Source organism: Cetorhinus maximus, chromosome 22, assembly GCF_964194155.1.
Source record: "Cetorhinus maximus chromosome 22, sCetMax3.hap1.1, whole genome shotgun sequence".
Classification (NCBI taxonomy): Eukaryota; Metazoa; Chordata; class Chondrichthyes; order Lamniformes; family Cetorhinidae; genus Cetorhinus; species Cetorhinus maximus.
The window spans coordinates 40672234-40699508 of NC_135900.1; the positions used below are offsets into that span (position 1 = coordinate 40672234).

The 27275-nt window shown below is 41.8% G+C and overlaps 1 protein-coding gene across 1 annotated transcript in view; it reads right to left on the minus strand.

Moving 5' to 3' along the window:
- The window catches only part of cecr2 (CECR2 histone acetyl-lysine reader), a 144893-nt gene that overhangs the window by 70897 nt on the left and 46721 nt on the right, over positions 1–27275 (minus strand). Inside the window, exon 2 of the mRNA XM_078568158.1 lies at positions 15086–15180. Coding sequence (XP_078424284.1) covers positions 15086–15180 — 95 coding nt within the window. The remainder of the gene's footprint in view (positions 1–15085; positions 15181–27275) is intronic.

A 27275-nucleotide genomic window follows, 5' to 3' on the forward strand; every position in this document is an offset into this window, starting at 1 on the left:
ACTCCTACTCTGTTTTCTGTCCGTTAACCAATCTTCAATCTATACTAATGCATTACCCTAATTTTATGTGGCATCTTATCAAATGCTTTTTGAAAAAAAAACGGTACATATGCTGGTTCCCCTTTATCTATCTGACTAGTTACATCCTCAAACCTAACAGATTTGCCCCATTTATAACTTTGTGTTGACAGTGCTTAATCATATTATGATTTAAGTGCCCTGTTACCATGTCCCTAATAATAGATTCTAGCATTTTGTCCACAAATGATGTTATGCTAATTGGCCTATAGTTTTCCCTGTTTTCCTCTTCCTCCTTTCTTAAATAGCAGGGTTATGTTTGCTACCTTCCAATCCTTGGGAATCCAAAGAAATTCTGCAAGGTCAAAACTAATGATCCACTCTGCAGCTATCTCTTCTAGGATAAAGCTGTCAGGTCCGAGGGTTTTGTCACCAGTTAGTCCCATTAATTTCTATTTCTTTACTATGACTGAGTTCTTTGATCACCCAACTTCCCCTCCTGGCCCCCATGTTAGCCGATATTATAAACGGTCCTCCCTCTTCAGCTGTTGCCCCTCCTTTAAATCTGCCACCATCAACCCTATCCTCAAAAAACCAAATCTTGACCCCTCAGTCCTTAGAAACAACCGTCACATCTTTAACATCCTCTCAAAAGGCCTTGAATGTGTTGACCCGTCCAAATTCGGTTCCCACCTTTCCCAGTACTCCATGCTTAAATCCTACGTTCTGGTTTCTGCCCCCGCCACAGTACTGAAACAGTTCCTATCAAAGTCTCAAATGAAGTCCTATGTGACTGTGACAAAGGTAAATTTTCCCTTCACATCCTTCCCAACCCATCTGCAGCCTTTGACATGGGTGACCATACCATCCTCCTCCAACGCCTCTCCACTGTCGTTCAGCTGGTTGGGGCTGCTCTCACCCGATTCCATTCTTAACTATCTAATTGTAACCAGAAAATCACTTGCAAGGGCTTCTCTTCCTGCTCCCGGCACCGTTACTTCTGGTGCTCCCCAATGAACGATCCTTGGCCCCCTTCTATTTCATGCTGGCGACCTCATCCAAAGGCAGAGCATTAGTTTTCACAAGTATGCTAACAACACCCAGCTCTACCTCACCATCACCACTCTCAACTCCTCCGTCGTTACTAAATTGTCAGATTGCTTATCTGGTACCCAGTACTGGATGAGTAGAAATTTCCTCATAAACATTGGTAAGATTGAAGCCATTATTTTCAGTCCCCACTCCAAACTCCATTCCGTAGCTACCCACTCCATCCCTCCGCCCTGGCAACAGCCTGAGATTAGTCCAGTCTGCTCACTAACCTCTGTGTCGCATTTGATCCCGGGATCAGCTTCCAACCTTATGGCCTGAATTCTATCTTTGGTGGGAGCTTGCGATTGGCAGGCCTGGGAGCGCTTGGGGAACGGGCCCCTGACCCCTGACCGTGATCGGACCCTGACCGCAATTTCACACTGGCTGGCCAATTAACTGCCAGCCAGCATGAAACCCGCGCTGAAAAGCTCAGCGCTGCTGGGGTGTGGTGGGGTGATGACGCTTCTGCGGGCATGGGTGAGCGCTGCGAGAAAGATCCCTGAAGGCAGACAGCTGCTTCAGCAAGCTGGAGGCCTGAAAATGCTAAAATAAAGGATGGAAAAGCTGCAAAAAAATGTCTAGGCATCATAATCACCTGAAAATATGGCTGATAAAAATGCTATCCACAGATATTTATTTTAATTTTATTTCATAATGGAAATTTCATCCCGCCTTTGGATGAGCTTTGATGAAAAATGTAAAGGCCGCCAGGCTGATTCACCCATCCGCCAACCATAACGCTGACAGGTCATGTAAAATCGGAGACAATTGCGTCGTTAATGGGCTTAATTGCCCTCTTAATTGTCAGCGAGAGTGCTAATGACTCTTGCGTGCGCCTGCCAAGCGAAATATCGCGTGAGGACATTAGGACGCTTGCCCGACGTCTTCTCGCGCGATTTTACGCCCGATCGGGTCGGGCGGGTGTCCACCCGCAGGACATAAAATTCAGCCCAATATCTGTGCCCCATCTCAGCTCATCTGCTGCTGAAACCCTCGTTCATGCTTTTGTTACTTTTAGACTTGACTCTGCCAACGCACTCCCTTCTGGCCTCACACATTCTACCATCTGTAAACTTGAGGTCATTTAAAACCCTGGTGCCCATGTCCTAACTTGCACCAAGTCCATCTTCATTTTTCATCTCTGTGCTTGCTGACCTACATTGGCTCCCAGTCTAACAATGTCTTGATTTTAAAAATTCTCATCCTTGTTTTCAATTCCCTCCGCGGTCTTGCCCTTCCCTATCTCTATAATCTCCTCCAGCCCCATAACCCTCTGCAATATCTGGACTCCTCTAATTCCAGCCTCTTTAGTGTCCCCAATTATAATTGCTCTACCAATGGTGGCAGTGCCTTTAGTTGCCTACATCCAAAGCTCTGGAATACCTTCCCTATACTTCTCAGTCTTTCTACTTTTGTTTCCGCCTTTAAGATACTCCTTGAAACCTTCCTCTTTGATCAAGCTTTTGCTCATCTGACCTAATATCCCCTTGCGGTTTGCTATTATACTTCGATTCATAATGCTCCTGTGAAGCACCTTGGGATGTTTCATTAAGTTAAAGGTTGCTTTATAAATATAAGTTGTTGATCTCAGTGTAGTAATTGTAAGTTAAACCATTTCTTACTGTTATGGGGATCATGTGACTGTACAAACGAATCAGCCCTAAGCGCAGAGAATCTTAGGGGTGGAGCTTTTTAGCCTTGGTATTGGAATAAGCATGTAGCCTCATCTAGAGTCTGTCAGTAAAGTTTACTGTTTCTTACAAGAAATCCATTTTGCGTGCCAAGTTTATTACAATTGGCGACGAGGATGAATAGCTCCAGTGCTGTACCTCACCTCTCGACCGTGAGTATTTCAATTTTTAAGGAAGAAAGAAGAGAAGTATACTCACCAGCAATGCCTACCTTCAGTAGAATTGCCCCGTACGACTCATCTGCCGAGGACTAGAGTCAATACATTGAGCGATTGGGTTTCTGCTTTGTAGCTAATGAAATAACAGCAGAGGAGAAACAGAAGGCAATTCTCCCAAGTGTCTGCGGCAGCAAAAAATATAACCTAATCTGTTGTTTGACAGCTCCAAGCGCACCAAATTCCAGATCCTTCATCAAGCTACTAGATCTCGTTTCAGCTTAAACCCTCGGTGATCATGCAAAGGTTCAAGTTTAACTCTTGAGTTTGGGCCCCGGTGAGTCGATCTCAATGTATATTGTGAAGTTAAAACAGTTAACGAGAGCACTAGGACTTCTGTGATACTTTCAACGACATGTTGCGAGATTGTTTGGTTTGCAGCAGAAACGACTACGCCATTCAGCGCTGTTCACTTGCAGAAGTTGAGATAGTCCTGAAGCACGGCATGGAGATAGCGCTAGCAATGGAGAGTGCTGAGAGGGACTCAAAGACTTTGCAGAGTGTGCAACATGGCGCCGTTTTGCAGCTAGGGCAGGAAACTGCCGCCGGGCGTGGGGCGAAGATCAGGGAGGTTATCGCGAAGTGGGACACGGTCCCTACTGCTAGAAAAATATATAGAAACGCTGGAAGCAGCTCAGCAGTAACCAGAAGTTAAAGCATTACCATTGTGGGGGAAAATCATGCACCTGAAGTCTGGCAATTTAAAGAAGCAGAATGCCACTACTGCCACAAAAAAGGGCATGTTGTTAAACAGTGCAGAACTAGATCAAGGCAGCCATTCAGACAGCAAGTCAAAGTTAAATGAAGTGCACAATATATATGAGCCAGAAGCTACTGAGACTGACGTTAATTCCCTACACAATCTGAAGGCCAGGAAAACTGAACCAATCACTGTTACACTTCAAGTAAATGGAAAGCTTCTGCTCATGGAGATTGACACAGGAGCATTGGCCACAGTGTGGGAGAACACGTCTTTAAATATCTCAGAGAAGTTGCCCAGCCATTGAGTTTGGGGAAAGCTGCTGCTCAGTTATAAACATATACAGGAGAAGCAATAAAGGTGAAAGGCATCGCCTCTGTACCTGTATCATACAGACAACAGACAGCCTAGCTGCCAGTAATTGTTGTAACAGGAGAAGGAGCTAGCCTTCTGGGCCGTGGTTGCTTGAAGGAAATCAATAAATTGGTCTGAAAATTTTCAGGTCAGGTCAGGACAAAAAGAAATCCTGAGTTGACAGGGAATATGATGGTCTCTTTTGGAATGAGATAGAAGAACCGAAGGACCTTCACACGAAGCAAGGATTCCTCAGGTCAGAGTTGGTTCCACAGGAAAATCAAGAAAAAAAGAGTCTAAACGAATGCGGTGCCGCTCTGAACCAACTGAAGAAACAGTTGGAAGAAAAGAAACAACAGTGTTCAATGTTGCAAGAGGGAGCCTTCACAAGAGCCAAGAAACGTTTACACTCATCGTGTCTACTAGTGCACTATGAACCGTCTAAGGAACTGATACTCACTTGTGATGCATCTTCCTATGGAGTGGGAGCAGTATTGTCAAGATGGAGGATGGATGTGAAAGACCGAAAGGATATATATCCAGAACCCTTTCTGCAGCAGAGAAAGGGTACTGTCAAATTGAAAAAGAGGGCTTATCTATTGTATTTGGAGTAAAGAAGTTCCATCAATATTTGCACATCGGCATTTCACCATAGTGTCAGAACACAAACCACTGTTAGGGCTGTTTAGTGAAGATAAAGCAATCCCTCTGCTAGAATTCAAAGATGGGCTTTAATTTTGTCGGCATACAAGTGCACTTTTATGCACCGTCCGGGTGTACATATAGCAAATGCAGACGCCTTCAGTCATCTCCCTTTGCCAGATAGTATTATACCTGTTCCAGTGCCTCAAGAGGTAGCACGTGTTGAATTTCCTGGACTCCTCACCAGTCTGCACGAGACAGATAAAGAATTGGATAAATCAGGATGCAATTTTAGCAAGAGTCCGTAAACAGATATTACAAGGATGGTCAAATGCACAAGTCTCTGAAGAATTAAAACCATTCCTTTCCCATAGATCTGAACTGAGTTGTCAAGATGACATCTTGTTATGGGGAGCAAGAGTCGTTGCCTCTTTGCAAGAAAGAGAACCATTATTGGAAGAACTTCATCCTGGTATTTCGAAAATGAAGATGCTCACATGAAGTTATATCAGGTGGCCAGGTATAGACAGTTATATAGAAAAAATGGTGAAACATTGACTTCAGTGCCAGCAAGAGCAGAAGTTGCCTATTTTAGCTCCACTGCATCCGTGGGAATGGCCTGGTCGACCCTGGGTTAGACTACCTATAGGCTATATAGGTCCATTTCTAGGTACCATGTTTTTTGTAATTATCGCCACACATTCCAAACGGATGGACATGTTTGAAGTGAGGTAATCTACTTCGTCCGCAACCATTGAAAAACTGCACCAGAGTTTCAGTGTTCATTATTTACCTGAAGTTATTGCGTCAGACAATGGTACTGCTTTTACTATACTGAATTCCAAAGATTTGTGAACCTAAATGGGATTAAACACGTCAGAACAGCACCATATCATCCCTCGTCTAATAGTTTAGCAGAAAGAGCAGTACAAACCTTTAAAACAGGCATGAAGAAACTATCAGAGGGAACATTAGAAACAAGAATTTCAAGATTTTTGTTCAGCTATTGCACAATTCCTCATGCAACCACTGGTTTAACACCTTCAGAATTATTAATGAAGTGCCGACTTTCGTACAAGATTGAGTCTAGCATTCCCCAATCTAGAGGGGAAGGTGGAGAGAAACCAAGGTAGTCAGAAAATGAATCATGATGCTCACAGTAAAGATTGAGAGCTAACTGTAGGAGAGACAGTTACGAAATTTTGCAACGGGACCGAGATGGGTCCCTGGTACAATTGTCTCTGAAACATGACTATTATCTTATCAGATAGAAGTGGAAAACGAGATTGTTAGAAAACACATGGATCTCAGAAGTCAAGAAACCCTGCAACAACCAGTTAATCCACCTGAAATTGAAGTTGAAACTTTGAACCCTGAGGTGCTAGATCGGCAAAGAATAGACATACCTGATATCTCTGAAGTAAATAATTCTGAACTGCCATTGTCTAAGGATGACCCTGATGCTGCAGTTCCTGGTCAAATCGATCCAGTGGAAGAACCTTCAGTTGTAGAGTTGCGTCGCTCTACCCGAATCAGAAAACCTCCTCAAAGACTAAATTTATAATGGCATAAACTGTATATATGGGTTAAGATGTTTTTGTAAATGAGAGGATAAAACAAAATTAAAGGGGGAGGAATGTAATAATTGTAAGTTAAACCATTTCTTACTGTTATGGGGATCATGTGACTGTATAGGCAAATCAGCCCTAAGCACAGGGAATCTTAGGGGCGCAGCTTTTTAGCCTTGGTCTTGGAACAAGCATGTAGCCTCATCAGGAGTCTGTAAGTGAAGTTTACTGTTTCTTACAAGAAACCTGCACTCCAAGTTTATTACATTAAGTTTCTCGTCTTGGTTCCCCATTATTTCTAGAATGCTTTCTCTGTCTTCTACTGTGAAGACATATACAAAAGTATTTGTTTAATGTCCCTGACATTTGTTTATTCCCTCATTATAATTTTTCCTCTGTCTGCCTCTAATGGACCCAAATTTACTTTCACTAATCTCTTCCTATTTATATACCCACAGAAATGTTTACAATCTGTTTCTATGACTTTTGCTGGGCTACTCTCATATTCTCTTTCCTTATCAATTTCTTGGTCCTTCCTTGCTGAATTCTAAAATCCTCCCAATCCTCAGGCTTAACTACTCTTTTTGACAATATTACATAAGCCACTTTCTTTGATCTAATACTATCTCTAACTTCTCGTCAATCACAATTGGACACTTCTTCTGTGGGGCTATTGTGCCTTAAAGGATTGTATATTTGTTGCAAATTATGCATTAAATTTTTAAATTGCTTGTATATGGGCATATCTTTTATCATAGTTTCTTAACCTACCTAAGCCAACTTGCCCCTATTGTTTAGATTTGAGACCCTAGTTTCGGACTTAACTAAAATTATTCTCAAACTCAAAAGTAAAATTTTATCATATTATAGTCATTGTTCCTTAGAGACCGCTTTACTACGAGGTTATTAATTATCACCTTCTTATTGCACAATGCTAGGTCTGAAATAGCTTTTTCCCTAGTTGGTTCCTTGACATACCGATTGAAAAACTATCCTGCATACATTCCATGGACTGGTCCTCCACACTATTACTGCAAATTTGGTTCGCACAGTCTATACGAAAAATAAAATCCCCCATAATTACTATATTACATACACCTCTAAGTTCTGGAGTTCTACTCTGCCCTACACTGCAGTGGCCGTTAGGGGGCCTATCATCAATGCTTGCTGTCCCTTGCTGTTTGTTGCTCCACCCTAGCTGATTAGATATCTTGACTTTCTGAGCCACAAATTTTCTAATGTCTTTATCCCATCCTTTATTATCAAAATTACCTCTCCTCTTTTTACATTTTGCCTATCAGTCTAAAAGACAAGTATCCTAGAATACGTAGTTCCCAACATTGGTCACTTTGCAACTTTGTCTCTGTGATAGCTATTAGGTCAAACCTATTACTTTCTATTCGTGCTATTAAATTTATCTAATTTATTGTGAATGTTTTGTGCATTCAGATGCAGAGTTAATGGCAATATCTAAAAGCTGCTGTCTGTGTTGCTTCATAAAATGGCATTTCCATGGCCCCACTGGCATGAATTGAATGTTAGGAAGCTGCCACATTTGTGTAGGAGTTAAACTCATCACAAACAGTCTCAACATTTCAAATGCAGGTATCCTTTAAACGACGTGATCAGTATTAAATTCTACCAGTCAGCCTCTCTGGCACTGAAAAGTAACTGTTACCATTGTGGAAACATATCCCTCCAGATATTAATTGTTGGAGATTTTAAAATGGGCAAATTTTAATTTAAACTTTAAAAAAAAAACTTATCCTTTCTTTTTGTCTCTCTCTTAATCCAATCTTTCTTTCCAACTCTATTTCCCTTTTTGCTCTGGAATTGATATTGATTTCATGCACTAATTCATACTTCCTTCTCAGTCCTTTTGATAGTTATTTCTGAATCCTTCAATCTGATTGGTTAAAGAGACAGCTATTTTGTTACCCTGTTGACTCATTTCCCTCACTGGATCGTTATCAGCTCGCAACTAAATGAGGAAAGATGCTTTTAGCTGAAGGATGCAGGGGCAAGTCTAATTAGTAGCAGACACCATTAGATATCCTGCTACAGCAAAATCTGGTCCATTAAAAGAAACAAGCAGTAGTGTTATAAGATGAAGGGCTCATGTTTTCCCATCAATCTTGCAACATTTTGATTTTACGAACTGATTTTTGATATGCAATAATCATAATGTAGCAGCCAGCCTGCACATAGCAAGGCCCCTCAAACAGAAATGAGGTGAAAATCAATCATTTTATGTTTTTGTTTGGTGAGACGTGTATTGATGAGGACATTGAAAGAACATTTTGTCTGTTAAATAGAGGCTCAGACAAACAGAATCTTGGGGAAGAATTTCCCCTGTCCACCCGTTTGCGGGGGGGGAGGGGGGGAGGTTGTGTGGGGGCAGGCGGGAGCAAGCGCAAATCCGATTGGTGCCTCGATCGGGTGCGCGCTGCCATTTTACGTGGGTCGGCCAATTAAGGCCCGCCTAGCATGACGCACACCCAGAAGCGCTGTGCGCTCCCTGTGCGGGTGGGGGAAGTTTCCCTGAGTCGGGGCCCCTGCGCTTGAAAGAGCGCAGAAATCTCCCTGAGGCACAGGGGTGCTTCAGGGAGATTAGTTTAAGTTGTGGGAAGTTTAATAAAGGTGGAAAAAAACTTTTAAGGACATGTCCCCTCGTGAAACTGTCACATGAGCTGGGATATGTTCATTAATTTTTTCAAAAATTTTTATTTAATTAACAAACCGTTCGTGGAACCTCATCCCGCCCGTGGATGAGGTTTCATAAAATGCAAATGCCGCTTGGGCTCTTTGCCTGCCCACCAACCTTAAGGTTGGACGGGCAGCATTCTTAACAACTTTAATTAGTTTAATAAAGGCCTTAATAGGCCTTTGACAGTTCAGTGGTCGCACAGCTGATGCGGCTGCACGGCCGCCGAACTGACAATCTAAATGACGTGTGGTGACGTCGGGACGCATGCCTGATGTCACCGCGTGTCATTTTACGTGTCGGCGAGCGGGCCCCACCCCCTGACAGGAAAATTCAGCCCTTGGTTTCACATCACAACTGAAGAATGGTACCTCCAATACTGCACCAATCCCACACTCAAGTGTCAGCCCAGATTTTGCAGTCAAGTCATGGAGAAGCTCTGACTGAATATTCTGATTCGGAGATGATCCTCCTATCAACCAAGTCTAGCATCCAGCTGACACCAAAAAAATTTAAATAAACAAGCCTGCTGCAACATTTACACACATAAATAAGTAAATCTTTACTCTTTATCTGTTGAGGTGTGGCTTTTTAAAGTGAAGGCTAAAACTGTACGATTTTATTCACTCTTGCTTATTTGCAACTCTTGTCCTTAACAAATATCTGCAACAGTACTTTGGAGAAACTTGTTTTCTGACTGTCCGCTACTATTTTGTCATCTTAACCTTTGGTTCGAGCACAAAAATTGTGGCATACACTCTAGTGCAGTACTGAGAGAGTGCTACATTATCAGAGGTTTTGTCTACTGGATGAGATGTGCACTGTCTCAGGTCGGTGGCAGTCTTTTCGAAGAAGAGGGGACTTCTCGCTGGTGGCTTGGCCAATATTTCTCCCGCAACCAGCATCACAAAAACAGCTTACCTAAACATTATAATATTGCTGTTTTTGAGAGCTAGCTGCCACATTCCTGACTTTACAACAGTAACCACTGCTCAAAAGTACTTCACTGCCTGCTCAGGATGCCCTGAGGTCATGAAAGGCAAATCGTTGTTTTCTTAATATTCTTTTGCTGGATCCTGCAACTAGTACTGCTCTTAGTTCTAACTGGTTCCTTTAACACTATTCTTTTCTTTTATTTTAAACAGCATTTTCTGCATTATCTCTGTCATTTATGGGCTTTTGTGGGATTCTATTCATGATTCTACTCTGTTCCTTTCTGTCTACAGCAGCGGTTCAATCAGTCACTCACCACCACTTTCTCAAGGACAATTGGGGATGAGCAATAAATGCCAGTGATGCCCAAATCCCAAGATGAAATTTAAAAACCCTTTTATCGTGGTCTCCTCAACAATTTCACCCCCGCCACAACCCCACCCACCCCGCAGACATTTTAGGTACCGACTTTCTTTGCTTGGCATTTTTGCTGATGTCTTTTGTTTGGCTAATGTAATTTCCATCAATTCAGTATTGTAAACAGTGCCTATCACCATCCTTCATTCTTTTCCTCATACAATTATAGTTTCCACCCACAGACCTGTCTGTTGCTTAATGTACTGAGCTCCTCTTCAAGCATTTACAAAATTACCACTAAAATTGACTGGGTTCACAATCTTTCTTTCATGTCCATTACAAAACAAACTTTTGCTACCTAGTTTCATACGCAAACATTTATCCTTTCAATATACCTTACTCGCTTAAATCGCATTCATTTTTCAAATGTCACTTACTTTGTATCTTGATATTTTCACCTCTCCTGAGAATGCTGCATCTTCTGAATCACTTTCTCACTAAGGACCAGATTTTTGCTACTGAGGCGGGTAACTCAAGTGGGAAATTTACCGACTTGCCAGACCCACCTCGGTAAAAAGTGCCCCAATACATGCAATTTTCACTCTTTGGGGTGGGCGGGGACGGTGCAGGGGGTTGTGGAGTTACAGTCGAGCCCACCAAACCTGGAAGCAGAGTGTAGGCAGCCACAGGGGCAGGGGTGGAGGTAGGTAGTGCCGAGGCAGGCTGATTAGAAGGCCCATCTGGTTTCTCTGGGACCATCCCAGATTGTTATACAAGCTGTTAGACACTCTAGCCCTCATTCCTCATACCCTGTTATTTTCCCACCCATGGCCCCTCATACTCTCCGTGCCAATTCAATGCCATCACATGCATCCACCCATCCTGATGCCCCCTCATTGCCTCCATGCCGACTCAAAGCACATTCGTGCCCCCCACCAACCCCCATGGCTCCCATATCCTCCATGCCAACTCAATGCCACTGCATGTACTCCCACCCAATCCCCATGCTCCTCCATAGCCACTCATCCAGTATCCACCATGGGCATACCTCGGGAGCCATGTGGAGATGAAAAATAATCTAAAAGCCTAATACAGTCCACTCCCTACACAGTTGATGGAGAAAAAAAACTCCCATTCATGAAATCCCTGCAAAGGTTTTAAATCTCTGGTTTATTGTGAAGTAGGTTGCAAGTTGAAGTTATTAAAAGTAGTAAGGTGTAGAGGTGTCTTTATAATGCTAAGTACGTAAACATGTTCGGGGTTTTAACATGTAAAGTGTGAAGGGAGTTTGCATTTTTAGATAGATGAAGGGGGATTTGAATTTCAAAGAGGTTAATGAGAATATTGGCAACATGAAAAGATATATATTATGAGAAAGGTAAAGCTCTAAAGACATATGAAACAATGGAACTTACATATTAAAGGGAGAAACAGAATAAAGGAGAATGAGGCTGTGTGTCAGGACAAGGCATTGTAGGATCTAACAGAAGTGTGTGGAATGGCCTTAATGAAGCCTCCAGTATTTGTGCATAAGTCTGCTGTCTACAGAAACCAAAGCTGGAGAATGCCATTTTGAATTCCACTGCCCAGGGTAGTGTGTTAATTTGCTGGATCTGTTTAAAATCTAAAATCTAATTTTGGACCATTGCCTTAAAGGGGGTGTAAATGGGAATCAAGTTAATTAGGGGTTTTAGGAGTTATTATAGTAGTAATTTGTAGTTCTATGTACGTGCTTGAAATCTTCTCTTTTGTTCATAAATATTTGAGTTTTTTTTGAAAAACTAAATTAAAAGTCTCAGTGGGCTTATTACTTCTGAATTCAGGGCACGCATCCCAAAATAAATACAAATAGCAAAACCATGATAGTGCGATCAAGTTTCTCTTGTGGATTTGATCTGCCTGGCACACATCATCTGCCATGTCATAACATGCACATATACACCCTAGTTCCTTTTCGCCTTTTAACATTGTACCCTTTATTTTATAGTATCTCTCCACGTTCTTCCTATCAAAATGAATTACTTCACACTTCTCTGCATTAAATTTCACCTGCCACTTATCTGCCCATTCCACCAACTTGTCTATGTCCTTTTGAAGTTCTACACTAACCTCCCCATTACTTATAATGCTTCCAAGTTTTGTATCAGCTGCAAATTTTGAAATTGTGCCTTGCACACCAAGATTTAGATCATTAGATCATCACTGAGGTTAAACTGACTGGCCTGTAGTTGCTGGGCTTATCTTTATAGCCTTTTTTGAATAAGGGTGTGATATTTGCAATTCTCCAGTCATCCAGCACCACCCTTGAGCCTAAGACAGCAAAATTATGGCCAGTGCCTTGGCAATGTTCACTCTCACTTTCCCTAGTATCCTTGGACGCACCTGGTTCCTTATCAGCTTTAAGGTAAGGATGGCAGATTTCCACCTTAAATGACATTAGTGAACCAGATGGGTTTTTACAACAATCAATGATAGTTTCATGACAATTTCTGACTTTTCTTTAAGTTCAATTAACGAATTCAATTGAATTTAAATTCTATCATGGTGGGATTTGAACCTCTGTCCTCAGGGCATTAGCCTGACCCTCTGGATTACTAGTACAGTGACATTACGACTACACCACTGTCTCCCCTTGCAGAGCAATACAGAAAAGATAGTTCCAACCTGGTTACAAGTAGATGTCATACCATTTGATGAAGCTGAAGTAATTTTAGTGTGGTGTCAGGTGAAAAAAAATTGGAACTTCTGGACACACTGTAGCCCAGAAACTGAGCTCATTTAATGTTCCTAGAGTCCAGACAGTCCCAGACATGCTCTCAACACATTTATAATGAACCAGTTGGGTGTGCAGTCAACTGCATGCATGTGACGTCTCTCTGACTAGCAAGCTGCATGCACAACCTGGCAGTGTGACCAGGGTGCTGCCAGCTGGGGCTCAAGCATTACTAATTTGAATAATTCTTTTTAAATTAAAGAAATGCCTAAAGTAGTTTAAGCTTGTGGAGGAAAAAAAATCTCCTCCCTTCCCACAAGGTTTACAGCAACAGCAATTAAGAATAGACTGAAAGAAACAGCATTTAACCCAAAAGATGTGCCCAATCACTTAGAAAATTACACCCTGGCTGCAGAAAGAGATGAAGACAATTATGCTATTCACGGAAAAAGGAAAGGAAATCAATCTGAAAAGTGTACAAAATAACAGAAGCAGCCTAAATTCAAGAACTGTGAATTAAGAATCTTGTACATATTAAAAGAAGGAATATGCAAAATAAAAAATAGGGAGCAACAGAGTATTTAAAATGATTGGACTGTGCACCACACAAACGACAAAGCCACATCAGTTTAGGCATTCAAGCTGCTCAAATGTTGTGTCAATTCAGATTTGTAAAATTTCAAAAAGATTGATATAAAGGAAGAAGAAAGTGAAAAAATTGCTAACCTACCTTATGAATGGATATGAAATCAGAAATGCACACTACAGCTTTCTATAATGATTTGGTGCCCATTACTTGTATTTTTGAGTCAGCGTGCTAAGTATGCATTGCTGAGACTGTGGCTACAGCTATTTTAAGGTTTTTGAAAAATATATACATCCACGTATCAAAGAAAAATCTCAGTTCAGTGAAATGGCTGGTTTGTTAACATTATCCCCTTTCGAGACATGGACAACTTATGCAAGCCAAGAAAAGCAGCTGAACAGCTTCCACCTCTGCTGCCTCAGATAAATATTGGGCATCTCCTGGCAAGACAGAGTGCCAAACATCCAAGTGCACCAGTGCGCAGGGATCCCCAGCACGCCTGCCCTCTTGAGTCAGCGGCGACTCTGTTGGCTGGGTCATGTGAGCTGATTGAATGATGACCACATTACCAAAGACATGCTATATGGTGAGCTTGCTATCGGCACAAGACTAACAAGTCACCCGCCTCTGCGATACAAGGGTGTCTGCAAGCAAGGCTTCAAGTTGACTGGGATCAGAGTCGATGCATGGGGAATCCTTGCTGCTGACTGGGGTGCCTGGAGGCAAACAGTCAGGAAGGGTGAGAAAAAAAGCAGAGAACAAAATGACCAGATGGAGGAAAAGAGAGCTCGCCAGAAGGAAAATACATCAGTTGACCTCGGGCCAACGCTGTTTGTCTGTCCTGGCTGCGGAAGGGGCTGCCACTCATGAGTCGGCCTCTACAGCCACAACAGATGGTGTTCAATACAGAAGTGACATCCACCCTGGGCGCAGTCCATCGTCTTCGAGATGGAAACCTGGCAAGCTTGGGCAGCTGTTATTCAAAAAATATTTTATGAAATTTAGGTCCCATACCTGACTTCAAGGCTGACAACCATTATATAAAATTCTTATGAAAACCAAAATCACTTTATTTACAGTAAACAGTTGTCATTTGGTAGTACAGGAGAAGTTGAGTATTGCTGAACAAAGACATTTTGTCAAAGCTTTTCGTCTTGGACTCGTCAGGACAATGATATTCCTGCAATTATCCTGATGAGTGCAAGACGAAAAGCTTCAACAAAATGTCTTTTTTCAGCAATACTGATTTACAGTACTGAAGAAGCTGAATTTCACTTTTCTATATAGGGAGTTCCGGACAATGTTTCATACAACAAGTTTTATGATTGTTATTTTTCCTTGACTAGGGCCAAATTGAGCTTTTCAAGAAAGCTACCAAAAAAAACACCCATCCTTTGGAGTTCCAAATTTGACTTATTTTCCTGCCATGTTGGATGAAAAACATTAACAATGGAACTCTCAGGCTACAATCATTCTCTCAAACAGGAAACAAAAAATGATTTTTGTACATACGTGATGTCTCTGCGCTGATAGCAGCCTTGAAGCAAACAAGCAATCAGGTCATCAAGAAAATCAATGTCATTTATCAGGAGAGCCTCTTCTAGTTCCTGGTAAAACGTGGGGGGAAAATAGCATAAGTTCAAGCACAGTAAATTGTATAAATTGATTATATAATTCAGAGATTGGGTGCCTTGAAACCTTGTCACCTTCACCGAAGAAATCAGCAGACAAAATTCAGAACTGATATCACTCCATGTGCTAGTATAATTTTTCTGTTTGTATAAAAATTCTGCTCGTATGAAACTTCCATTAACAGAAAATGCAACACAGAACAAGAGGCACGACGAACACAGAGAAGTGGCTGAACAGGTTTGGTTGTGGAAACCATGCAAAGGGTTCCAAGAATGCCAGACAGGTCATAACTGGCAACTCAAAAGAGCCAACTTGTTAGTGATATTTATTTCAAAATTACAAAACAGATTTAGCCATACAAGAATGTTGGTTTGTGGTTTTCATGGAGAAGTGGATGGAACTTTGGAATGTGATCACAAAACATCGAAACACCAAAAATTCCAGAGTCCTGTGTAATAACATTGTAATTTGTCATGTGCAGTCACCATAAACAAATATACTTGGCTATACTATTTGCACATCATGTTGACAATTCTCCAATTTTCTACCTGGTCTCGCTTTTCTTTTCCTGAAGATGGTAATTTATTCTGGAACATGTTTCCTTCAAAAGTAACAGCCGTCAAGTGCATCAGCAAAGTGGCCCTTCTTAGTGTGTGAAATATGACAGTATCTGTCACAGTATCTGGCCCTCGAAACAGTGGCGGCTGAACTCAAGGTGCACTTGTGAGCAAGCACTTCCAACAGATGTTACTGATTAGAGATCAAGATTAGGAATCTGGCCAATATTTTCTTTTATATAAGTGAGTCTAATTATGCTTCCTCATCACTACTTCAGCAGAGCAAGCCTGGGGTATCCTATCCACATGACAGTAACATTTACTCAGAGGCGAATGCAGGGAGCGGAAGCAACTACTAACAAAATAATGGGGAAAATCTGTGTTTAGAACTTGCACTTATATTGTCTTTCGTGACCGCAGAATGTCTGAAAGCACTTTACAGCCAATCAAATACTTATTACAGCGTAGTTACCGTTATAACGTGGAGAAGTGCAACAGCCAACTTGCTCACAGCAAGGTCACATGAGCAATGAGATAAATAAGCACATAATCAATTTTGATAATGCTGCTTAAGGAATAAATATTGGTCGAAACAGAAGAATTCTGGACAGGATGGTAATTAGGGACTCAGTTTAATGACTCATTCAAAAGATAGCACCTCTGGCAGTGAGTGATGTCAGCCTAAGCAAGGCGCTCGGAAATGTGCTAGAACACACAACTTTCTGTCTAAGAGGGAATTATGGCTAAGTCACAGCTGACGTTTTTGAAATAATGGTTTGTCAAGAGACTGTGTCCCTTAAAGCATTTGGTCAAAATCATGAATGAGATTTGGATTTAAATTGTCCCATCCCAATAGGTGATATTACAGAACAGATGGTTGATGAATATACATCTTAAGTCACACTAAGGAAAACTGGATTTTACTAAACAGCATTGCCTAGATAGAATATCTGCGCTTTTCTTTTAGCTGCTGCCATCCTTCCAGACTTTCCTGGTTCCAGCGGTGCTTAAAAGTATCCTGACACAACAGGTTATTCAGCACATTTGCAATTTGATATTAGACCACCACATAAAATCTGTTTTATTAAAACACAACGCTCAAATCCATCAAAACCTAACCAGAAAATAGCACTATCTACCTCTCCAAAAGAATCTAGACTCCCCATGGTAGATTAAGAGCCAACGGGGCAGAAGGAACAGATTGATATGCTGTACAAACATTCAAAATAGGAGCAGAAGTAGGCCATTCGGCCCCTCAAGCCTGCTCTGCCACTCAATAAGATCACGGCTGATCTGTTTGTGTTTCGAGCCCATATTCCCATCTACCCCCGATAACCTTAGATTCTTGCGAGGCAAGGGAATCAATCTACATCCGCCTTAAAAATATTCAGTGGCCCCACTTCCACCGCCTTTTGAGGCAGAGAGTTCCATAGTCACACAACCATCAGAAAAAAATTTCTCCTCATCTCTGTCCTTTAAGGGCAACCCCTAATTTTAAAGCAGTGTCCCCTAGTTCTGGACTCACCCACAAGAGGAAACATCTTTTCCAAGTCCATCTTGTCGAGAACATTCAGGGTCTAATGTACTTCAGTCAGGTCACCCCTCACTCTTCTAAACTCCAGTGGAAACAAGCACAGTCAGTCCAACCTTTCCTCATAAGCCAACCCGTTTATTCCAGGTGTCAATCTAGTAAACCTCCTCTGAACCGCCTCTAACGCATTTACACGGTCTGAAGAAGGGTCAAAGAACAAAGAACAAAGAAAAGTACAGCACAGGAACAGGTCCTTCGGCCCTTCAAGCCTGCGCCAATCATATTGCCCGTCAAACTAAAACATTTTGCACTTCCGGGGTCCATATCCCTCTTTTCCCATCCTATTCATGTATTTGTCAAGCTGCCTCTTAAACACCACTACCTGCTTCCACCACCTCCTCAGGCAGCGAATTCCAGACACTCACTACCCTCTGCGTAAAAATCTTGCCCCGCACATCTCCTCTAAAGTTTTCTCCTCTCATCTTAAATCTATGTCCCCTAGTAATTGACTCTTCCACCCTAGGAAAAAGCTTCTGACTATCTACTCTGTCCATGCCACTCATAATTTTGTAAACTTCTATCAAGTCGCCCCTCAATCTCAGTCACTCTAGTGAGAACAATCCAAGTTTCTCCAACCTCTCCTCATAGCTAATAACCTCCAGACCAGGCAGCAACCTGGTAAACCTCCTCTGCACCCCCTTCAACACCTCCACATCCTTCTGGTAATGTGGTGACCAGAATTGCATGCAATATTCCAAGTGTGGCCTAACCAAGGTTCTATACAGCTGCAGCATGAGTTCCCAGCTTTTATACTCAATACCCCTGCCGTTGAAGGCAAGCATGCCATATGCCTTCCTGACTACCTTATCCACCTGCGTTGCCACTTTCAGTGATCTGTGGACCTGTACACCCAGATCCCTCTGCCCATCAATGCACTTAAGGGTTCTACCATTTACTGTAATAATTCCTACTTGTATTAGACCTTCCAAAATGCATTACCTCGCATTTGTCCGGATTAAACTCCTTCTGCCATTTCTCCGCCCAAGTCTCCAACCGATCTATATCCCGTTGTATCCTTTGACAATCCTCTTCACTATCTGCAACTCCTCCAACCTTAGTGTCGTCTGCAAACTTACTAATTAGCCCAGTTACATTTTCCTCCAAATCATTTACGTATACTACAAACAGCCATACGGACTCAAAATGTTAACTCTGTTTCTCTCCCCACAGATGCTGCTAGACCTGAGGTTTTCCAGCATTTTCCATTTTTGTTTCAGGTTTCCAGCATCCACAGTATTTTGCTTTTATCTTAGCATTTACACCCTTCCTTAAATAAGGAGACCAAAACTGCACACAGTATTCAAGATGCGATTTCACCAATGCCTGTATAACTGGAAGCATAACATCCTTACTTTTGTGCTCAATTCCTCTCTTAATAAAGGATAAACACTCCACTAGCCTTCTTGATTACATGCTGTATCTGCATACTAACTTTTTGTGACTCATGCATGAGAACACCTAGATCCCTCTACACCTTGGAATTCTGCAGTCGTTTTCCGTTTAAGTAATACTCTGCTTTTTTATTCTTCCTGCCAAATGAACGACTTCACATTTTCTCACATTATACTCCATCTGCCAGATTTTTGCCCACTCACCCAACCTATCCATATCCATCTGCAAACTCATGTCTTCTTCACAACATACATTCCTACCTATCTTTGTGTCATCTGCAAATTTAGCTATCATGTCTTCGCTCCCCTCACCTAAGTTATTGATGTAAATTGTAAAAAAGTTGAGGCCCCAGCACAGACCCTTGCGGCACTCCACTAGTCACAGCCTGCCAACTTGAAAAGCCCTGTTATGCCCACTCTCTGCTTTCTATCCATTAACCAATCTTCTGTTCATGCTAATATATTACTCCCCAATGCCATGAGCCACATCTTGCCTTTTATGTGGCACCTTACTGAATGCTTTTTGAAAATCCAGGTATACTACATTTACCAGTTCCCATTCATCTGACTAGTTACATCCTCAAAAATCTAATAAATTTGTCGAATAGGATTTTCTGTTAGTAACTCCATGTTGACTTGTTCTAATCATACAATGCTTTTCTAAGTGCATTGTTGAGACTTCCGTAATAATAGATAATAGCATTTTCCCCACAGCTGATGTTAGGCTAACTGGCCCATTTTCTCTCTCCCTCCTTTCTTAAGAAGTGGTGAAACATTTGCCAACTTCCAATCTATGGGATTGTTCCCGAATCTAAAAATCATTGCTAGCACAACCATTAATCCCGGGGTTTATCAGGCTTTAGTCTCTTAAATTTCTCCAGTACTACTTCTCTGCTGATATTAATTTCCTTAAATGTCCTCACCCTTTTTAGCCCCTAGGTTACCATCTATTTCTGGTATGAAACTTGTGTCTTCTACTGTGAAGACAAGACACAAAATATTTGTTCAATGCCTCTGCCAATTCCTCATTTCCCATGATAATTTCTCCTGTCTTTGCTGTTAAGGGCCCAATGTTTACTTTAGCTACTCTCTTCCTTTTTATATACTTATAAAAGCTCTTCTAATCTGTTTTTATATTTCTGGCTAGTTTACTCTCATTTTATTTTTTTCCCCTTATCATCGACTTTCTGGTGGCACTTTGCTGGTTTCTAAAACATTCCCAATCTTCAAACTTGTTACTAATTTTTTTTTTTTTGCAACGTTGTAAACATCTTCTTTTAATCTAATGCTATCCCTAACTTTCTGAGTGGGCCACGGATAGGCCTTCTTGCTGAGTTTTTGTTTTTTTTCAATGGAATGTACTTTTGTTGAACATTTTGAATTGTTTCTTTAAATGTTTCCCACTGTTCATTTACCTCCATGCTATTTAGTCTATTTACCCAATTAACTTTAGCCAGTTCCCCCTCATTACCTATGTAATTGACTTTGTTTCAGTTTAAGATTCTTGTTTTTGGTTAGAATATGTCACTTTCAAATTTAACTTGGAATTGAATGGTATCATGATCACCATTTCCCAGTGGATCTTTTACTATGACATTACTAACTAACCCTGCTTCATTACACAATGCTAGGTCTACGATAGCTTTACTCTCTACTTGGTTCCACAGCATATTGCTCCAAGAAACTGCCATAAGAACATTCCACAAACTCATCTTCTAGACCACTCTAGCCAATTTGATTGTCCCAGTCTATGTGAAGATTAAAGTCCCACACAATTATTACATTGCCTTTGTTACAAGCTCCAATACTTTCTTGTTTAATGCTCTGTTCAATGGTATCACTACAGTTAAGGGGCCTGTAAACTACTGTTTCCTGACTCTTGCTATTCCTAATTTCCACCCAGACCGATTCTACTTCATGATCTGAGGCCAGATCCTTTCTCACTGATGACCTTACGTTATCGTTTACTGTCAGGGGCTCCCCCTCCTCCTTTGCCATTCTGTCTGTCTTTCTGAAATATTGTGTACCCTGGAATATTTATTTCCCAACCTTAATCACCTTGTTACCATGGGTGGAATTTTGCAGCCCTGTTGCTGCAGGGGTGGGGCTGTAAAACGCGGTGACTTCGGCAGGACTGGGAAATCCCGCTGGTGGGAGGGGTCATAAAATTCCACCCCATGTCTGTGTAATGGTGATTAGACCTAAATCATTTACCTATATGACAGTAGTTCATCTATCTTGTTGCAGATGCTTCATGCATTCAGATAAAGAACCTTTAATTTCATTTCTTTACTTCTATTCCCTGCAATAACCTTATTTGTCATATACAATTTTTGTTAAACTCCCTGTCCCTTCTTGTCCCACACTGCTATACTGCTCCGATGCCTCAACCTTTCTCTTGGATTTCTAAATCTCCCTTCACCTGAACCTTCCCCCCGTCTGTTAGTTTAAAGCCCCGTCCACAGCCCTAGTTATACAATTGGCCAGGACACTGGTCCCAGCCTGGTTCTAGTGGAGCCTGCCCCAACAGAATAGCTCACTCTCCCCCGAGTACTGATACCAGTTCCCCATTAATCTCAGCCCCTTTTTCCTCCACACTATTCTTTGAGCTATGCATTTAATTCTCTAATCTGTTTGACCCGATGCCAATTGGTGTGCGGCTCAGGTAACAATCCAGGGATAATTTTCTCTGATCACCTGCGTTTTAATTTGGACCCTACCTCCTCAAATTTTCTTAGCAGAACATCATTCCAATGGTTCTACCTATGTCGTTGGTTCCCACATGGGCCACGACAACGGGATCCTTCCCCTCCCGCTCCAAGCTCCTCTCCAGATGGAAGGAGATGTCCTAAACCCTGGCACTGGGTAAGCAAAACAACCTTAAGAGCTCCAAGTTGCAGCTGCAGAGAACCATACCTATTCCCCCTGACTACTGTGTCTCCTATCACCACCACCTTACTCTTTGCTCCCCCACTCGAATGGCATCCTTCACCATGATGCCATGGTCAGTCCGTTCATCCACCGTGCAGTCCTTATATATAGCATGCACTTCATACCTGTTGGACAAAGCCAGGGGCTAACTTCATCACTACATGGTGGTTCCCATACCTGCCTGACTTGCAGTCACATCCATTTGTCCTTGAACATTGATCAACTCAAGTTCTGCCTAACCTAAGGAGTGTAACCAGCTCCTGAAATAAAGTGCCCAAGTAACTTCTTCTCTGATGCATCGCAGTGTTCGTAGCTCGACCTCCAGCTCAGTGACTCTGAACTGAAGTTCCTCAAGCTGCAGACATCTATTGCAGATGTGTTTGCCTTGGATTACACTGGTTTCCAGGAGCTCTCACATTCTGCAGTCGCACCACATCACCTGTCCTGCTATCTTTATTGTGTTAATTAATAACTTTTTTCTTAATTAATTATAAATTAATTAACTCTACTACTCCCAATAGCTTCAAAACTGCTAGTAAATCTTACCGTGACCAATAAAACCTTACAATTACTAACAGATACACTAAACGAGCAAAATACTCACCGATCACTCTCTGCGTTGTTTAAAATGAACTCTCGCCTCTCTCTCTCTCATCGCTGTTTAGAATGAACTCTCACCTCGCTCTCTCTCCAAGCTGTTTAAAATGAACTCCCCTCTCTTTCTCCACGCTGCTTAAAATGAACTCCCGCCTCTCTCTCTCCACGCTGTTTAAAATGAACTCCCCTCTCTTTCTCCACGCTGCTTAAAATGAACTCCCCTCTCTTTCTCCACACTGTTTAAAATGAACTCTTTCCTCTCTCTCTCTCCATGCTGTTTAAAATGAACTCTTTCCTCTCTCTCTCTCCACGCTGTTTAAAATGAACTCTCACCTCTCTCTCTCTCTCTCTCTCCAAACGGTTTAAAATGAACTCTCCCCTCTCTCTCTCTCTCACCTTGCTGTTTAAAATGAACTCTCGCTTCTCTCCACGTTGTTTAAAATGAACTCTCGCGTCTCTCTCTCTCTCCACGCTGTTTAAACTGGGCTCTCGCCTCTCTGTGCTGTTCAAAATGAACTCTCACCTCTGTCTGCGCTGTTTTAAAACAAGCCATTTAAAATTAGGTAATATCTGTCCCAGCGTAAATGGAACATCTCAGTTTTTTTGAGGTACAGTGTCTCAAATCCAGCGATCCAAAAACTGGCGATGCCCAAAAACCAGACATTTTTTTTAAAAAGCTGCCCTGAATCTTATTATTATTAGATGAGTAAAATAAGTTGCTGGCCTATTTGACTAGATGCTGCATTAGAATGGTGACGCACTGGCTAGTTATCGGCTTTGCATGCCTGTCTTTTCCCACGTTCCAAGTGGTCCTAGGAAACTTTGACTCCACCGAACCCGGCCCGAGCTGCCTGACATGACCCAAACCGCCCGACCCGAAAAGGTGAAGACCCGAAATCTGGCAGGGGCTCGGTCCTGAGGTTGTCAGTTTTGGGATACTGTACCTCAACTTGTAACTTTGGTTCAAATTTTTGATGGTGACATTAGGCCAAAAGTTAGCATTTATTGGGTCCTTGCAGAATATCAAATTCACTATCATGGATACAACATTGTGGAGATCTATTGTTCTTTGCAATGTTAAGATTTTTAAGTTAGTAATTGACAACTTGGTATTCAGATGCACAACATTAACAGGCATGAACGTGGGTCTAAAATCCCAGACAATCCTGCTCACTCTCCATTTTAGATGTAAAAATTATCCATATTTTGGAAGAATTATACAAATATCTATTTTATACTGGAAAATCAAATTGATAGCTCCTTAGCAAGTTGATAAATTAAAGCCCATCTCAAAGGACAGATCTTTAGTATGAATTCTGTCCCAGCCCTCCTCCCCCTCATGTTGGTTTATTAGTTTGATATGACGACACAGGTGGATGTTACTGAATTGAGAGCAGGCGTCATACAAATTTAACCCTGATGAATGCCAAGTGCAAACGTTTGAAAAAAATACATCCTCTGGGGAGGTTGTGTGTGAAATTCAGTTTATTACTGGCTAATAACAATTCGACATGCAAGCCTGGGTCCAGTATGTGAGGGCAAACCATTTTCAATTCCAAGTTTCTGCAAATTATTTTCCATTGACATTTGTTCTTCCTTTATTAAATGTTATACAAAAGGCCTCTTGGAAGACAAGAGCAGTGTGACATTCCCATTGCTGTGAATGGTCCAAAATTTACATCAATCTTCTGGAAGATAAAGGCAACGAACAGAAATGGCTCAGATGTTGTGCTTGGGCTATCATCACCTCGAACTGAAATTAAGACAGACCCTCACATGCCTGAACCCATCAGTCACTAGACAATTGCAATGGACATTAACTGTTTTCATCAGTTCACTGCAAGTCCATAATTAAACAACTTACCCTGGGTTTTTCATGTATTAAATGTTGCTCTAAAAAAATATTGCTTGTCAGATGTCCAGGGCTGGATGAGTTGCAATTTTTTCTACTTAAGCATTAAGACTAAAGCCACTGTCTTATGGCTCAGCATAACCTCTGTTCCCTCGCTATTGATTCCCGCCCCGCTCCCTGGACATCGGTTCAGACTTAAGCCAGCTGGTTGCATTTGACCCCAAGCTGAGCTTCTGACCATATATATCTTTTCCATACAAAGGCCACTATCTCCACTTCTGTAACATTGTTTGACTGTCTCTACTTCAGCCTATCTATTGTCAATACCCTCACCCATGCCTTTTGTTACCCCTGGACTTGACTATCCCAAAGCTCTCTTGGTTAGTCTCCCCCACTCCTAAACTTCAGTACCCAAACCTCTGCATCCTAATCCACACCAAATCCACCTCTCATACCTCCCATGTTTGCTCCTGCTCCCGTCATGGCTCCAATTTAAAATTTTCATCCTTACATTCAAATGCCATATACTCCTCCAACCCTACAACTCTCTAAGAACTCTGCGTTCCTTAAACTTCTGCTTCTTGCGTATCCCCCATCTGTGGCCCCATTAGCACTATTAGCCACGTTGCAGTCCTCTAGAGTTAATATTGTAACTTCATTTAGTTAACTACTAGCTTCAGGCCATAAGATTTTCCCCACCTTCTCTTCAGCAGGGTTGTGACTGTATGGGGTGGGTGTGCCATCATTTCGGAGTAAGGAGGGAGGGAAGGACAGCTTTGTGCTGGCAGCAGGGACTTGTGGTTGGTGTGCCTTTGACATCTATCCGTTCTTTTTTCTTCTCCCAGGTTTATGTCTGTTGTAGCCACCTCAACTTAGTGAGTTTTTCATGCTTGAACTCACCACCCAATCTCTACAATTCCTCAGCTAGTCGCACATCCTGTTTGTCTCATAAATTGTCTTAACTTATTTGATTTCTCCTGCCATCGTCTATTGTTCATCAAGCTTGTGATTTAACTATCGCCCGCTTTCCACTTAATCACGTTATGCGCCATTAATTTCTTCTCATGAGTTCTCACCCTCCCTTTTCCCCTTGACTGTTACTTTTAAAAGACTGTCCATCTGTAATTTCTCCCAGTTCTGACGAAGGATCCACACCTGAAATGTTAACTTGTCTGTTCCCTCCTCTAATGCTGACTGTCCAAATGAGTGCTTGCAGCATTTACTGTTTTTGTCCCATGTCCCCAAAAGAATTCTTCACACATCATGATTAAATAAAGCATCCCTATCCAGTTGCATGAAACAACCGTATCACATTATACTGATCGCGAACGATGGTCATTCAGACTATTTACTCCTCATAGTTTCAAAGTTGTGCAGCTCACTCTGTCAATGGTCATGTGGGTGAATGAGTCCTGAATCACTTTCTACAAGAATGCAGTCAACTGGAAATATGTAGCTCATTCAAATATTAAATGACCTTTGTCCCGGTGACAGTGGAGGTCCTCTTCTTTATACAGACATTCTAAACGGCTGTTGGAGCTCCCTCCCACATTGGACTTCAATGGTGCGTTGTGTTATTCAACAAAATAGCAACACAATGCACATGTGCTGCTACAGAACCTTTCCACTGCGAGATATCCCAAGGACTGAATCATTACGCTATGTATTCCAGTGTATTATTTGGCTACTCAGTAAGAGATGTGTTCAACTGGACCTGTGCCTTTAAGAAAGCAAACCTTAAAATATGCAGTTGTTTTAGAGGCCAATTGCTGGCAAGGATATTCAAAATTATGGAACTAAGGCAGGTCAATAAAGCTTAAGCCAACCGAATGGCAGAATAGGCTCCAGGTGCTAAATAGCCTTATTCCTGGTCCTATGTTCCTCATTTCTGAGCTAATTCAAGGTTAATTATTGTTACTGAGAGAATACTGGATTACAAAAATATCAGCTAATACCTTGGAAGATAGAAATGGAAGAAGACATTGGAGATTCTGAATGGACATACAAAAAAAGAGAAAAAAAATCTCTCGTAAATGTAAGACAATCACCAATAAATTCAATAAGAAACTATTTTACCCAGAGAGTGGTGAGAATGTAAAATTCATCAGCATATGGAGTGTTTGAGGCCAATAGGCCTTGGTGGCTTTAAGGGGAAGCTGGGTAAGTGCATGATGGAGAAAGGAATAAAAGGATACGCTGATAGGGTTAGATTAAGTAAGGTAAGAGAGTTCATAACACTGGCATGAACCAGTTCTGTGCTGTAAATTCTATGCAACTTCATAAACCGCTCCTATAAGCTTACATGTAAGACCTGAACCAGGCGGCAGTAAATGCAGGAGATTGGCATAGAAGTTGTTTTAAGACCAGCAAAAAAAAAGCATTGATTTTTCCTTCATGTGCTTTCATGGGATGTGGGCATTGCTGGCTAGCCCAACATTTATTGCCCATCCCTAACTCCCTGTTGCCCTTGAGAAAGGGGTGGTGAGCCACCTTCTTGAACCACTGCAGTCCCTGTGGTGTAGGTACACCCACAGTGCTGTTAGAGGGGGAGTTCTAGGATTTTGACCCAATGACAATGAAGGAGTGGCAATTATAGTTCCAAGGCAGGAAGGTATGGGGTTTGATGGGGAACTTCCAGGTTCTGGTGTTCCCATGCATCTGCTGCCCTTGTTCTTCAAGGTGGTAGAGGTCATTTGGAAGATGCTGCTGAAGGAGCCTTGGTGAGTTGCTGCAGTGCATTTTGGAGATTGTACACACTGCTGTTACTTTGCACTGGTAGTGGAGGGAGTGAATGTTGAAGTATCTTGGGCAGTAGCTAAAGGTTGGGCAACCTGTGTTTTGCCAATCATTAAACTTTTTTTGTGATGAGCTTTTTAAAGCAAGTGGTGCCTTTTTAACTTTTATTTGACAGTGCAGCAACTGTTTAGTAAAACAAAGATGAGCATCCCTTTTGTCATTTCTGAGCATCAAAGAATCTTTCACACCCTCTAAACCTGAAAAACATAAAGGTAGGTCCAACTAATGATGGCATCATCTCTTTAGCTCTGAAGAGTTACACTGACTCGAAACGTTAACTCTGTTTCTCTCTCCACAGATGCTGTCAGGCCTGCTGAGTTTTTCCAGCATTTTGTGTTTTTATTTCAGATTTCCA